Here is a 16,127-nt window from a genome sequence, read left to right on the forward strand (position 1 = left end):
CCTCTTGAAAGGCCCTCCCTTGTCATGACGTCAGAGTAGGAAGCCCCTGGTCCTCTGGTCCAAAGTGTCCACCCTTCCCCTAGTTCACTGAATTCCTAGGTTGAATGGTGGGTATTTTGTAATAGAAATATGATAGAACTGTCAAAATTTTGAAAGAAGATGGAAGACTGTTCTTTTCTCTATCTAGGGTAAACAAAAATCCACATAATTTAATCCAGATAGAAAAGAAAAACAAAGGAAAATGAGCATATTTCAGAATAAAAGTATCCCCCCCACTATTTTTTGGAGGCTGTTCTTCCTGAATGCATCTCTACTTCTCTCTCCTTCCCTCCCCCTCCCCCCTCACTCCCTCTACTTCTGATTTCTGCTCTGCTTCCCATCACCCCTTGTTCCCCCGAGACACTGGCTAGAATTGTAGGTGTCCCAGAGTAAGGAGAAATCATCATGCCCTGGTGGCCAATGACAATTCAGCACCTTGGCCAGCACACCACCCCTCCCCCGACCTCACCACTCCTGGCCACCTGCATTTAAGCCTGTGACATGGTCCTTTGTGATGGACATTCTGGTGGAGCATTTGAGGATAGTGAACAGGGCAAGACTCAGGCAGGAGGGGAAGAAGCCAGGAATTCTGCCCAGGTGTGAACAGTCAGCCTCCCAGGATGTCCTCTCTGGCAGGAGGGAAGGCCCATCCCTAGAGCCCCTGAGCTGAGACTGTGCTGTCAAGAGACCTTATTTCCTCTCTCCATCTTCTTCTCCTTCTCTCTCTCTCTCTTTTCCCCCACCCCACGTTGGGCCCTCTCCCCCTCTCCCTTTCAAAGCTGAGCTAACGGGAGACTGTTTAACTTCACTGTTTCTATAGGAGCCTGTTGTAGTTTAACTCCTGCACACCAGTAGCTGAGGTGAACAAAGGAGAGACTCGAGGTCCAACTATTCATCCTTTCTTTGCACTTAAAAAAAAAAGGAAAAAACACACAAAAAAGAGACCTTATCTCTGTTTTTTGTTCCTGCTGCCTGCTGCCACCCCAGAGAGAAAGACCCAGAGCTAATGGCCTTGTTAGGTGCTGAGCAGGCCAAGCCCTGGGGCCAACATTAGACTTAGAGAATCCTGGATCATTAGAGCTAGTAGCTTGGCAATCAGTTAACTAGATCCCTAGCCCCTCTCTAATAGAGATGGAGAAACAGAGGTCGAGGAAGGGAGAGGGACCCGCTCAGGGTCACATAGTGCCTTCATGAGTCCACCTCTGGCCTGGGAAGTACATGAGGCGGAGCCTGCAGATGAGACTTGACTCACAATTGTGTAATTCTTTTTTTTTTTTTTTTTGTGGTACGTGGGCCTCTCACTGTTGTGGCCTCTCCCGTTGCGGAGCACAGGCTCCGGACGCGCAGGCTCAGCGGCCATGGCTCACGGGCCCAGCCGCTCCGCGGCATGTGGGATCTTCCCGGACCAGGGCATGAACCCACGTCCCCTGCATCGGTAGGCGGACTCCCAACCACTGCGCCACCAGGGAAGCCCCCATGAGCAATCTTTAAAGCTATATTAGTCTTAGGCTCTGCCTCCATTATTCATAATTAAAATGATGAGCAAGATCTTCAAAAATAGGAGGCCCATTTAAAGCTCTGCCTTTTACTAAATCTTTGCTGAATATTGGAAGTCTAGCGCCAACAGGCATACCATTCTTGACAGGCTTCTATTATGAGAAAAGGACAACGGAAGTAAGGCCAATCTTTCAAAAGTTCTTTACATTAAATAGATGAAGTAATCTTAATCGAAATAATAAACACTAGCTCTGCTCCCATATGGGCTTGTTAAGGTAGCAGAGCCTGGTACAATTGCACAATTCAATGGTGTGCAGCCTGGGTTAAGCTCCCATCTTGAATCCCACGGGGATCACAGCTCTGGTGGCTGCTGCCTGTCACTGAAGCGGTCCTCGAAGTTGAAAGGCATTTCCAGGGAGGTAAGTGAAGAACTGGTCTTCAGCTTTGGACAGGCCTGGGTCTGATTTCCAGCTCTGCTGAGTACTGGCTGAGGGTTCCCCGGCAAGTAGTGTTTCCCAGCTCAAACACTGAGATAATGATACCAACCTCATGGGCTTGTCTTGATGTTAGAGAAGGTGCAAAAAGTACCAGCGCTTTGCTTGCTGACCACAAACAGGGATGCAAATGGGGTTTCCTGTCATTCTATCAATTCTTTCCTGCTCTGGGGAAGATCTTTCCTGATCCCTCCTTCCTCTCCAATGCTGTGCTGCCTTTACCTCCCCTCTTTGCTTACCTGTTCAATGTGGGGTTCCTGGTATTAGCCTGATAATCCCAGATTCTTTCATTCAGGATTTCTCTGGACACTTCATACCTCTTAGAGGTACCCTGATTTCCCAGAGTTCCCAGTTGTGTGTTCAGATTAGGTCCCTACAGTTACTCCCAGACACTTGGAAACTGGGAGTGAAGACTGGGCAGCGACCAGCCTTTTTTGGACCTGGTGCTGAGACTGAGTGGGGGAAGGCGAAGGAAGGAGCATGGATGGGGTGCTTCTCCTCCAGAGGACAGATCCACTGAGCAAAAATAGAGGGGTGTGGCTTTGGGGGAGTCACAGGGATCTGAGAGCATGGAGCTGGGGGGTGGAGATACTCTAGTTCCAGTATCAACTCCTACAACTTCTCTGTAAACTGGGGTGTTCTCCATCAGCCAATCAAAGACCTCTCCCTCTGCCCTTGCCAATGGCCCCTCCTCCTCCTTGTTCATGTCCCTCTTCTTAGAACTGCAAACAAATCATGACTGGGGTTGTTCCCTCTCTCCCCTTCCCCGCCTCCTTGTATAGGTGAAGGTCCACCTCAGAGAGCATCCAGTATAACCTCCCTCATTCTGCAGGTGAGGAGACTGTGGAAAGGACCCTCACGGTACAAAATGAATCAGCACAGAACGAAGACTAGGCCCAGGAGTCCTGTTTCCAAGGCTGCTGCAGTGCACAACTGCAGGGGGTCCCAGTGGCCTTTCTACTTACAGTGTGAACAGCCTTTGTGTCCACATACAGGGCCCTGTCTCCTGGCCAGGCTGCTTCCCCATGAGTCAGAGGTGGGATGGACCTCCTTCAACACAGCAGACCTGGGGACCTTCCTGGCCTAGGTGGTCCCACACCCCTCACAAGGCACAAGGAAGAAGATAGACTGCTTAGGGGCAGAGCCAGCCCAGAGGTTCAGAAAACCCACACAGTTCCAGGCACTGATTCTGGGTGGCAGCTGGTGTGAGGGGCAGGTCCTCCCTAAATGCACTGCACTTTGCAGCTTCTCCTCCAGAGGAGAGCCGCTGAGCAAAAATTATGTGAGATTGGTGTGATTATCCCCATTTTCCATCTAAGAAAACTGAGGTCCAGAGAGGTTAAGTCATTTCTCTAAAGGCATCCGGTGACGGAGCCTGGATTTAAGCCTAGGTCTGCGGGGTTCCAGTGACTAGGCTCTTGCCACTGTCTCATAATCTCCCCTCTGTCTGCTCCCAAGGCTACCACCACGCCCTCCTCCAGGCAAAGACTGACAGTCTTCCCTGGCTGGTAAGTTCTGACGTGAGTGCCTTGGGCTCACTCAGTTCTAAACTCACTTACCAGGTGTGCGACATGGGACTGTAGGCAAGTCATGTCCTCTCTATGAACCTCATTTTTCCCCCTCTGTAAAATGGGCATAATACTATCTACCTGGTAGGGTTGCTTTGTGGTTTAGCCATGCTGATGTATGTATGCTGCCTGCGCCAGGATAGATGGGCCTCTGTGTGTGTCAAAATGAATGGAACTGACCGCTCACAGCCTGTAACTTTAATTTAATATAAATGCATCATAACTCACAAAATGGGCAACATTTAAAATAAAAATACTGCTGGGGGTGGCCCAGATTCTGGTAGCTGAATGGTTGGGGTGAGACTGAGGATTCCTCCCACCCAAGGGAGGCCCCAGTGGGCAGCAGTTGTGAGGTGGGAGCACCCCCAAGTTCAGCTAGTCTGGCTCCTTTGAGATGGGGGTGGTCAGAGACGCCAAGTTCAGAATCTAGGCCCCAGGACTAGAAAGAAAAGCTAAGGCCTGGGAGACATTTCAGCTTGGTCCTGCAGGCCCGCTCCTGGGGCTCCTGTCCTGGACAAGGACAAAGCCACGGAGCAGGACAACTAGAGGCTCTGCTGCTTCAAAGCCAAGGCCTAGAGGTGGATTCCAATGGCGAAAACTGAAGGTGGGCTTGTTCAACAACCATTCTAACTTTCTCCTATTGTGCCTTTTTGTACGGATGAGGCTGGAAAGAAGAAAAGTACATTTCCCAGACTCCCTTGCAGCCCAGGTTCTGGATCTGACTTAAGTTTCCCCACACAGAATCCCTCGTAGACATTTGTTTTTTGTTTTTTTGCAGTACGCGGGCCTCTCACTGTTGTGGCCTCTCCCGTTGCGGAGCACAGGCTCCGGACGCGCAGGCTCAGCGGCCATGGCTCACAGGCCCAGCCGCTCCGCGGCACGTGGGATCTTCCCGGACCGGGGCACGAACCCGCATCCCCTGCATCGGCAGGCGGACTCTCAACCACTGCGCCACCAGGAAAGCCCCCCCTCGTAGACATTTGGATCTGGAAATTGAATTGAATGGGGGGAGGCGGCCCTCAGGACATCCACTGACTGGCGCGGACAGTAGCAGAGTCAGCGCAGTTCTGCAGCCAGCGGCTTCTTCATGCAGGGGCTTCCTGCAGATGCGAGCAGTGTTCCTGGTCTCAACAGACATGATGAATTTGGCGGCTGGGAGCTGTTCCTGGAAATTCAGCAGAGTCTGCTCCTCCAGCCCTTCCAATGATTTTACAAAGCCACTAGGGACCTGGTAATAAATCCTTGTCTAAAGCTAAAGCAGCTCTTGTTTTCTGCAACAGGATCCCAACTGAGACACATGCCAAGATTGATGAGGGGGGCCCAGCTGACACCCACCCCAGTGCTCAGGGCCTGACTAAAACACTGCTCCCCACAGCCTCGCTACACCCTAGCCTGGTCACAGAGGCCTGGCTGGACCCTTGTTTGGAGCTGCTGGGGACCTCCACCATCCAGTGATGCTTGTCCTACGTCCGGGTGTGCCATTATCTGGCCTTAAGACCTGTGGGCAGGAAGGTGGTGGCACAGTGACCGTAACATGTGGGCTTAACTACTGACAGTCTTCCCTGGCTGGTAAGTTCTGACGTGAGTGCCTTGGGCTCACACGGCCTGTGCCTGTGGCTTCCACAGGCCACAACATCATTTCTACCCGCAGATAAGTGGGAAAATCATGAAGCTCTTGGTACAGGGATGGAAGGAGAAGGTGGTTCTCAGGCAACCCTGGGACTAGCTACCGCCTGTGTCCACTGTGGGCTGGGATTGAGGTTAAAACGGCCCATCACTAGCTTGATCAGGGGCAAGTCTTAGGCCTGGAAGCATAAGAGGGTTCTGTGTCTCTTTCAGGCAGACAACTGCTGGCAACCACTGACACATCCTGAGCTTAGGGCATGTGGGCAGGAGGGAGACATAGGGACGCAGTCCCCTGCCCCTGAGAGGAGGGGCATGAGGGTTGGGCAGGGGCTGCCCTGAGGAGAAGCCACGTCACACCCTTGGACCAAAGCTGCATCCCCAGTAAGTTCAGAGCTACAGAACATCAGTGCTGGAAGAGCTTCGGAATCGTGGAGCACAACCTCCATTTTACAGGGAAACGAGGGTAAACAACAGGCCAGAGATATCAGGTTGGCCCGGCTGGGCTGGAGTCCCGGCCTCCGCTCTCCGGGGCAAGGCTCTCGCTGGTGGCCATGCTCAGGCCTGCGGTCTCCCTCCGCGGCACTAGATGCGGACCGTGTTGATCCGCAGCGGCTGCACGTTCTTGCCATTGGCGTGGCTCTGCCCGGGGCTGAAGTAGGAGCAGAGCTTGCCGGGGAACTTCTCGCGGAAGGTGTACAGCCAGGACATGTCATCGGCGTTATAGAAGATGAGCAGGCCTTGGTCGTAGTCCAGGAAGACGCCCACCTTGTCGAGCTTGTCGCGGACATTGAGCCGCGTCCAGGGCTCGGTGCAGGCGCTGTACTGGTTGCCGTCGTGCATGACGATGCAGTAGAAGCCGCGGCTAGGCTGGATCTGGATGCTGCCCTTACGGCTCGCGGCTTCGTGCGCCAGCCCGATCACCCACTGGGTCTTCTCCGCCACCACCACCTCCCAGTAGTGGACGCCACCACTGAAGGCCTCAGAGCCCAGCACCGACACCTCCACATCGAAGCGCTTTGGTGAGTCCTGCAGCGGCTGTGGGTGCAGGTTGCCGTAGGCCACGATGGTGCAGTCGTCGGACAGGATGAGGCGCTGGTGGGCGGTGCCCGGGTCCAGGGTCAGGGCGGCTGGCACTGCCAGGGATGGAGGAGGAAGAGAAGATGAGTGGAGAGAAGGCGGTGGACCCACTCTATGGTTCCTCCCTGAGGACAGGTTCTGGTTGGCCCCCAGGAGGCTGTGTGATGCTGAATCTGAATACAAGCCTGCCCTCCCCGGGCCTCAGCTTCCTCCTCTGTAACATGGAAGGGCGACAGCTAAGGTCCTTTCAGATTTTAACCTGGCTGCAGGGGACAGGAGCTATGGCTGCTTGCTCACTGATGGTGTCCTGGGGCAAGGCACACAGTGGGCACTCCACAAAATTTGTTGAATAAATCTGAATGCGGTCCAGAATTGGGTAATTTCAGAGCTGGGAGGGAGCTTAAAGATTATTCGGGGGTTGGATAATCACCCTATGGGGTGCTTTGGAAATTTGTTGGGGTGGGATCCAGGGATGCTAAATGCCCTGTATGAAATGCACAGGGCGGTCCCATGCCCCCACCGATGAGTTTCAGATGCTCCACCAGATATTCGTGTGGATGAAAAATCTTCACAATGACCTGAAGCTACAGCTTAACTCCGTTTTACATATAAACATGAAATAATTTTTGTACAGTTTTAATATACACTGAATGTTTTGAAATGCAATTACCATATAAACTGGGGGAAGACTGAATTTGTTTTGTCTGGAACGCCACTGAGAATTGTTCACTTTTTTGGAAAATACATCTCTAAGAACACTGTTGACCAATAAAACCTACCTAGTTAAGACTGCATTTGAGGCAGAATGATATTTTAGCTATGGTGTGAGCACCTGACTCGTTCACTATGTTTTCTAGGGTGGTTGTGAGTGAGCATCTACATATTGACATATACAATGCTTTATTATACATAATTTCCTTCTATTTTTCCTTTATATCATAGAGTATATACACACATATACGTATATATGTATATGTGTATATATACTTGAAATTGTGAAAAGGTCATACTATCTTTGAGACATTACAAATTATTTGTTATGAAAAGTAGATGATGGGTCTGAAAAAGTTGAAAACCCCTGATTCTAGGCCAACTCTCCCATTTGACAGATGGGGAAACTGAGACCCAGAGAGGAGATGTGACTAGTCTCAGGTCACCAGGCAAACACTGGCAGAGCCAGGTCTAATCAAGACCATGGGCAATCCAGCCCCAGCCCTCTTCCTGCCTACCTCTAACTCAACACCCGCCACCCCACTCAGGCCCAAAGCCTTCGCCCAGACTGTTCCCTCCACCGCCTCATCTCTGCTTGTTGTAATCACACCCCATGAGGCTCAGTTCCAGGGCCCATCCTCAGGGAAGCCTTCCTGGTTGCCCAGCAGGTATGCTCACTCCTTACTCTGAAATTCCTTAACTTTGTTTGTGCCCCTCTCCTGATACGTGGGGTAGTCTTCTGTGCCCATTTCTTACCCCCATGTACACCAGGAGGGCAAGGACTGGGTACTCTCCTACCAGGCCCTCCCTGGTGGGCCCATTGCCCAGCACACAGCCTGGCATGCTGAATGTTTCCAGAAAGGCTCACCAAATTAAACTGACCCCGCTTGTGTTGGTCTTTGGGCAGGCAGCACAGGCTGGGGCACCCGGTTCTGGGCCAGCCACACTGGCTTAGCAGGTCTGGCTCTCAAAGTCTCATGAACTCTTGTCAAGGACTCTGTTTACTCTTGCCTCCCTGAGGGAGCTGATGCTCAGCCGGAAGGAGGAACCTAGAATTGGCTCTCATTAGCCTGGATGAGCATTTCCAGGGCAGAGTAAGGCAGAGGGGAGAAAAGAAGAAGGAATCCTGTCACTAGTTCCTTGGAGCAAAGAAAGGACTCCTCCAGCTGGCTGTCTGGTGCTTTCCTTATCTGGCAGAGCGGAGGCATGACTATACGTGGCAGGAGCATCATCACCTCCTACTGGAGCCACCTCTGCTGGCTGCATATACACAGAGAAGTAAAATGCCTCAATGATGGCAATCATCTCTAACAGGGGGTGACAGCCCGTCCCTGAACTGTGCTCCTGTTCACAGTCCACTGACAAAACTGGTCATTGACTTGCAGCAAGCTCATTCCATGAGCTCTGTCAGGAATACATTTAGTCTTGAGTTTTACACTCTTCTTTCCTGTTCTTAGAAGTCAGAGGGCTGTATGGAAACAATTAGCCCTGTGACTAGAGGGGTCAATGCAAACACAATTTTCTATCCAGGGACATAGAAGAGGGGAGCCATGAGAAGGAGTTCATACACTGAGTCAGCGTATGAACGTTTCGCCCTGTCATCTGGTCACAGCGCAGCCTGTCGGACCAGAAGGCTCCTGCCGTGTGGAATGTGGGTGTTCCCACAGTGGGATCCAGAGGTAGGAGGCGGAAGCGATGTAGGAAGTATGTGTGAGGGGGAGCTCGGGAGAGAAGAATCATCTAATCAGACACACATGGGGCCACTCCTACTGGCTGTGGAATGTGGGTCATACTCAGGTGTCTATGGCAGAGGGGCAAGAGGGACAGAGCGGGCACATTGCCAAGGTGTGGGCAGCTGTGGTTGAGTGCCTCACGGGAAACTGGGCCTTATGTCTCAGGTGCCCAGGATGATTTGAGGAGACCAGCGACAGGTAGAAACCGAGGTTAGAAGGACCAGTGGGGAGACTAGCACGCAGGCAGGAGGGCTCAGCCCCATACTCTTAAGCCTAACTAGGGCAACGTGGGCCCTTTCAGTGCCACTGATGAGTGGGGAGGACACCCTAGGAGGCAGGCAAGTGGGCTTTCAGTGGGTTCTGAGATTGGGCCTGTAGGACGGAGGAAATCCTCACTGCACTGAGGGCTAACTCCTTGGCGTGGACCCACAGGCTTGAAGCACAAGGGACTTACCGGAGATAGGACCTGCCACTCATTGGGTGTGCTTAGGGGCGGGGTCTGCCGTTCATTGGTCAGTTCTGGCAATAGAGGCAGGGCTGGGGGGCGGGACCTGATCCACAGGGGGCAGGGCCCAACAGCCCATAGGGTGAGGCTAGGGGCAGGGCCTGGCATTCTTCTGAGGCAAAGGGTTGGCCTGATGCTTAGGAGGCTTTTACACCCCAAAGGGTGGGCTGAGGTCCACCTCCTCATAAACAGGTCCTGTCTTCGGGCCTCTCTCAAGTCCTCCCAGGGGCTAGGGCTGACAGGCGTTAACAGCCTTTAGGCCAGAGAGGTACCCAGCTGGGGACATGGCAATACCTTTTCCCCCTCTGAGAAGTCAGTCCCTGTGCGGGGACTGGCAATCCCTCCACCCATCCTTTATTCTCAGGAGAGGTGACAGACTCGTCAGACAGACGCAAAACAAATCCCGTCCCCTGGGGTTCACAATTTTACAGGTCAGAGCTCTTTTCTAGGTCCTGGGACACTTTTATAAAAACAGAAAGCAGGCACTGAGGCAGTCCATCTGGTCTCCAGGTGTGTTCTCCATCCATTTAAGCCTCTCTGAGACCTCCAGGTCAAAAGGCAAGGAGCGTGGACTGCGGGGGGCCCAGGAACTGTCTCCTGGCCACCATCAGCCACATACCGCAGTGGCCCAAGCGGCAGAGGAACCCCAAAGTCCAGCACCATCACCTGGCAGCGAGTGGCTTGTGCCTCTTTGTTCTCGAGGACAATCAGCTCTTTCCTCTGGCCAGGCCTTTAAGAAGTCTGGCCCCTCAGTCCTCCTGCCTTCTCAGGCCCTCAGCTGCACAGTACAGGCATTCGAAAAACATTTTCACACCTTCTAGCTCATGGGACCAGTACAGCAGCTCCAGGAGCACAAATTACTATACCCATTTTTCAGAAGAGGAAACTGAGGCTCCAGGGAGATTTCTCTGAGTTAAGTGGCTTGCTCAAGTTGCCACTTTGGGTGGAAGCAGAGCTGGAACTTGAGCTAATATCTTTCACACCATGTCCTTTCCTTTATGTGGCCCTAGAAAGCCTGTTCAGCAAGACTGAGGAACCATCTGATAATTCATGATAATCATAAGAAACAGGTATCAAGCATTTACTAAGTTCCAGGATTATTATCACAAATAAATAATCTTATTTAATTCTCCTACCTACCCTGGGAGACAAATCACACCTTCCGCATCCCTGTTTTACAGATGAGGAAACAGGCTCAGAGAAGGCAGACGTCTGCCCTGCGTCACACAGCTAGGCAGTGAACATGCTGGAACCCAAAATGATTGGATTCAGATAAGCAGGAGGAGGAGAGAGCAGCCCAGGAGAGGGAGGTGGCCGGAGCAAAGGAAGTAGTGTCTGGTGTCCTCTGGACAATGGCCACCTGGCCTGGGTGGGGAGGAAGTTTGTGCCTGGGAGCTGGGGCAATCAGGCCAGGCAGTTGGAGGAGAGTTTCCAGTGTCAGCTGAGAGGTGGGGCAGGGGTGTGGGTAGTGGTGGAGAGTGGAGGTTCCAGATCACGGGAGTGACAGGTGCTCTATGGAGTTCTCAGGTGACCCAATAGGAAGGCTGAACTGGAAGAGGGGCAGGCAGGAAGCTGCTAGAATCCAGGGCTAGGTCCCTGGGGGCACCTGCCCCTCCCAACTGGACAAAAAGAACCTTGGTTTTGGTAGAGGAACCAGAGTGACTTCACAGGTCCTACAGACAAAGGAAGGGGCCCAGCTAACCAGGTCACTGTTCTCTGAACCCCCAGGGGCCACTGTCCTTGGCAGGATGTTCAGGGCATACCCTACTGCTCCCTCAGCCCCCCTCCTACAGGCAGCTTTCCCTGGGGCAGCGGTTCTTAACTGGGGCTGATTTGCCCCATAGGGGACATTGGGCAATGTCTGGAGACGAATTTGGTTGTCACAGCTGGAGGGGGTGTGTGCGGCATCTAGTTGGGTGGAGACCAGCGATGCTGTTAAACGTCCTACCATGCACGGGACAGCCCCCAAGACAAGGAATTATCCAGCCCCAAATGTCAATAGTGCTGAGGCTGAGAAACCCTGCCCTGGGGCAATCAGCAAATTCCCACATCCATTTGTCCACTTGTGAGGGAGTCAAGGAGGGAACACTAGCACCCTTATAATACAGAGGAGGAAACTGAGGTTCAGAGGGAGGAAGTGACTTGTCCAAGGATGTGCAGCAAGTTCCTTCATTCAACAAATAATTACTGAGCACATACTTAATGCCAGGCCCTATTCTATTGGGTTGGCCAAAAAGTTCATTCAGATTTTTCCATATGTAAAGGACAAACCTGAACGAACTTTTTGGCCAACCCAATAGTAACAGAACTGAGAGCAGGACTCATTCATTTCTTTATTCATTCATCCACAAACATTTACTGTGCTGGCTGCTGGGGATGCATAGTGATGAATCAGACTCAGCCCCTGACCCCTCAGAGCTCACGGTCTAGTAAGAGAGACAGCCATGCAGACATTAACAAAACAGTGAGACCAGGAAAGCCCAGGGCTACCTGGAGAAATCCAGGAAGGCTTCCCAGAGGAGGTGTTTATAAACTAAGATGTGAAGGAGAGTAGCAGTTAGTCATCAAAGATTAAGGTTTGTGTCGAGTGTTCTTGGCAAAGGGAAGAGCATGTGCAAAAGTGCGGAGGAGAGGGAATATGGCTCATGTAAAACCTGAAGATGGTTCAGTGTGGCTGACTGTGATACAGAGGGGAGAATGAGAGAATGGCTGGGCCCAGATCTCATAGGGCCTTGACTGTCAGGCTGAGGTGCCTGGGTTGCCTCTGAGCTGTGGCAGCTGAGATAAATAGAGCTCCTGAGACCATCTGCCTGAGGGGCCTCCCTGGGTCAGGGGAGGGGACAGGACCCTTGGAGGGGCTTCTTGCCTCCTTCAGTTATGCTGCTTCACCCATGTGTGGCCCTCACCCTGCTGGGTCCCAGTGTGCAGGTCTCTCCAAGGCTGGGAGCACACAGAGACCCACAACCCCAGGAGGAGAGCCAAGAGCCCCACCCAGTCGGCTGGAAAGTGGGCCCTTCGCCCAACTACTGCCCCCTTTGTCAATGAGGGCACAGATCCAGATTTAAGGGCTCTAGGAGATGTCCCTTCACTTTTGTGCAATTGGTCATGATGCATCCATCCAATGAGGTCTTCAGTCACCGGGAGGGGAGCCCCATCCCTGTTCAGCATTCACACCCTCAGTGATTGTCCTCAGTCCTTCTCCATCTGTACCTGAAGGCCAATCGTGAACATCCTGGGATCATTCATGCCCCTGCCCTCCCCATCGCCTTTGCCTACACAGTTCCCAATGCCAGGGATTGTCCGAGGCACCTCCAGGCCCCATCCTTTCCTGAGTGGGAAAGCCCTCAGTTTTCAGCGCTCAGTTCAAATATCATCTACTCAGTGTTCCCCTGGCTCCTCCCTCGCCCCATCCAGAGCCTCCTGTTGTCCCTCTGGGCTCCCATGACCCCATGTAAGTCCCTCATCATGGTCCTGGTCCCACCGGACTATCAGGGTCTGTTGTCCCATCTGTCACCCCTGATTCTGAAAGTGCCTCGAAGGACTTTCAGTGTTTGTAGATCAAAAGAATGAATCCAGATAGGTGGAAAGAGCACTGATTGCTGTGTGACCTTGGGAAATCAGTGAGCCTCTCTGAGCCTCAGTCTCCCCAGCAGTCTTCCTGGGTTGGTAGTATGAGGCCAGAGAATGCCTGGTTAGTTTAGTAGGTAAGGGCACAGGCTCTGGCATCCGACGTGTCTGGGTTTAAATCCTGGCTATACCATTTACAGGTTGTGACCACGACAAGTTCCTAACAGCTCTGTGCCTCAGTTTCCTCATCAAAAAAATGATAATAACAGTGTCTACCTCTTAGGGAGAAATCTCCTCTATATCTATATTGTCTCACCTCTAAAGGACATTGCGCCTGACTCAGGAACACAGAAGGTTCCCTGCTGCCAATAGGTTCCACTCTGATGCCCTTGTGGGTTGTGTGATTTCGGGAAGGTGTTGACCTCCCAGTCCCAGGGTCTACTAACTCTACTAGAAACCCATTTCAGACTTTCTCCTCTCTCGGAAGATTTCCCATGACCTCCTCTAGCCCATCCTCATCTCAGCGGATGACCTTGCTTCCTGCCTTACTGGGAGAGGTGAAGAGAATTCCCAGGAGCCCCCACCACTGCCCGCTCTGCTTCGGGGCCCATTCATTCTACCTTCTCCTGGCTCCCAGCAAAGGCAGAGGCAGGTCCCACTCGTGGCGGTCACCCCGGCACCTCTCCCTCCTTCACCCTCAATTCTGCCTTCTGCTACTGGATCTTTTCCATGCCCCCCACCCCTCCCATATATGCTGCCATTTCTTCTACCTTAAACAAATAGCCACGGTCACATTCTCTCTCCTTCCCTTAAATAAAACTCATTGAAAGCACTGTCTCCACTTCCTCTCTCATTTTCTCTTGGACGGTCTCCAGTCAGGCTTTTGCCTCTATTGCTCCACCAAAGCAGCTCTTGTCAAGGTCACCAAGACCCGGAGAACAGTCAGTTCTGATCCTCCCACACTTGGGGTCACAGCTTTGCCACCATTATCCACTCTCTCCTCCTCGAAACACTTTCTCCACTTGGCTTCCAGGACAGACGCAGGTCTTCCTCCTATTCTCTGGCTGTTCCTTCTCGGTCTCCTTGGCTGGGTCCCCCTCCTGTCCTTGACTTCTAGGAGCGGCCCAGGGCTCCATGTGTTAGAGTGGCCCTCTCTCTTTTCTCTCTACCCCCACTTCCCAGGTGACCTCATCCCGGCTCATTCAATACCGTCCACAGGTAGACAATGCCAGCCCTGACCCTCCTCCCGTACTGCAGACGTGTCATTCCCACTACCTTCTCCATGTCTGCACTGAGACTTCTAACTGGCATCGCGAACCTCACAGGATTACAACTTCATCTTCCCAGTCACCTCAGCCAAAATCGTTGTAGTCTTCCTTGTCATTTTTTTCCTCACACCCGAGATCCAATCCGTTAGCAAATCCTGTTGGCTCTCTGTTCAAAATAGATCCTAAATCCGATCACTTCTCACCACCTCCACTGCCACCACCCTGCTCCAGGCCACCATCATCTCTCACTTGCATTGTTGCAGTGGTCTCCTAACCTCTACCCTTTACCCCCTGCAGTCTATTCTCAAGCCAGCACCCAGAGGGATACTTTAAAAACTTAAGCCGGCTTATGTCACTTCACTGCCCCAAACCTTCCAATGGCTCCCATCTCACTCAGCATAAAATTTAAAGTTTTCATATGGGCCTCTAGGCTCTCATGGTCTGGCTACTGCTACTGACCTGACCTCCTCACCTCCACCCTCCCTCTCACTCATTCCACTCCAGCCACGCGAGTCTCCTTACCGTCCCTTGAACATGCCAGGCTTGCTCCTGCCTCAGGGCCTTTGCACTTCCTATTCCCACTGCCAGGAACACTCTTTCCTCAGATACCTACATGGCTCATTCTTCTCTTTCCTCCCTCAGGTCTTTACTCTACTGCTTCCTTCTCAGGGAGGTCTTCTAACTGGATCCCCTACTAAACGTTCAATCCTACCTCAACATCCCTTAGCCCCTTTCCTTATCTTTTATCATTTTCTAAAAAACTATGTATTTTACTTATTTAATTTTGTTTTCTTTCTCTCTCACACCCTAGGATGTAAGTAAGATGCACGAGGGTAGGGATTTTTGCCTGTTTTGCTCACTGCTATATCTCCAGTACCTAGAATAGTGCCTGGTGTGAGGTAGGTGCTTGATATATCCTGTACCCATAGAGTGAATGAGTGAACCACCCAGGGCCTCAGTCTCTTCATCTAGAGAATGGGTACACTAGTAGAACCTACCTCCTCTTGTGCTGGTGCCCAGCACAGGCCCTGGAACACAGTAGGTGCTCAGCAAGGCACTCTTCTCATCCCTCTGCCCTGCCCCCATGTCATGTGTAGAGCAAGGGGTGGGCTGGGCCGGGCCCCATCTAGCTCCAACCCATGATAATCCTTGCCTCTTCCTGAGCCCTACTGGAGAGTGGCAGGAAGGGTCTTACCTGGGTGGATGTCCTGGAACAGGGACTTCCAGATGGTGTACTGCAGGGGGCCTGTGTACTTGGAGGTTGGGAAGTCTTCGTAGGTCAGATTGGTCTCATGGATTTTCCCTTTGAGCCTGGAAGGAGAGCAAGAGAGCAGGCCACATTGGGGGCTGGATTCCTGTCCCAGCACCTCAGGGAAGCTGGCATAGGGCGAGGTCATGTGTGGGAAGTCTGCTGGACCCAAGCGCCGACTCAAGTGCCTGCTTGTGCCACTTCCTAATTCTCTAGCTATTGCCCTCAGTTTCCTCATCTTTAAAATGGGTACTATGATAACACCTGCTTCCTAGGCTTGTGAGGATTACATGGCATAATGTATGTAAAATGCTTAGCACGGTACTTGGCTCAAGGTCAACACTGAATACATGATGTTAGCTATCAGTATTGGTCATTAATGAACCAATAATTAAGTGTTATTATTATTAAAGGCAGCTATGGAACTAGAGAGACCTGGGCTTGAATCCTGGCTCCCCCACATACCAGACGAAGGGTCTTGGCCAATTGCTGTAGCTTCTTTGTGTCTCAGTTTCTACATGTGTGAAATGGAGATGGCAGTGGTAACTACCCCCAAGGGGCTATTAGGATTATAATAATTTACATATTATTATTTATTATATATAGTATCAATGTTATTATAAATAATAGATAATGTAAAACACATATTTGTAATATAATATAAAGCACAGAAAACAATATCCTATATGATTATAAGTATTATATATAAAATAATATGAACACATAAAGCTTTTGCCCTAGGCTCTGGCACATAGCAGATGTCCTGCGTATTTGATGGAGATTTGAATGAATG

General features: G+C 51.6%; 1 protein-coding gene across 2 annotated transcripts in view; it reads right to left on the reverse strand.

The window, feature by feature from the left end:
- Window positions 1-3,781: 3,781 nt before the first annotated feature.
- Window positions 3,782-16,127, reverse strand: part of TRIM62 (tripartite motif containing 62) — a 32,462-nt gene continuing 20,116 nt past the window's right edge. For both annotated transcript variants that reach the window (XM_067725365.1, XM_067725366.1), the window contains exons 5-6: window positions 15,281-15,396; window positions 3,782-6,357 (exon numbers count right to left, since the gene is read on the reverse strand). In XM_067725365.1, coding sequence (XP_067581466.1) covers window positions 5,807-6,357; window positions 15,281-15,396 — 667 coding nt within the window. In that variant the 3' untranslated portion in view covers window positions 3,782-5,806. The remainder of the gene's footprint in view (window positions 6,358-15,280; window positions 15,397-16,127) is intronic.

This window comes from Pseudorca crassidens, chromosome 2 (assembly GCF_039906515.1).
Source record: "Pseudorca crassidens isolate mPseCra1 chromosome 2, mPseCra1.hap1, whole genome shotgun sequence".
Classification (NCBI taxonomy): domain Eukaryota; kingdom Metazoa; phylum Chordata; class Mammalia; order Artiodactyla; family Delphinidae; genus Pseudorca; species Pseudorca crassidens.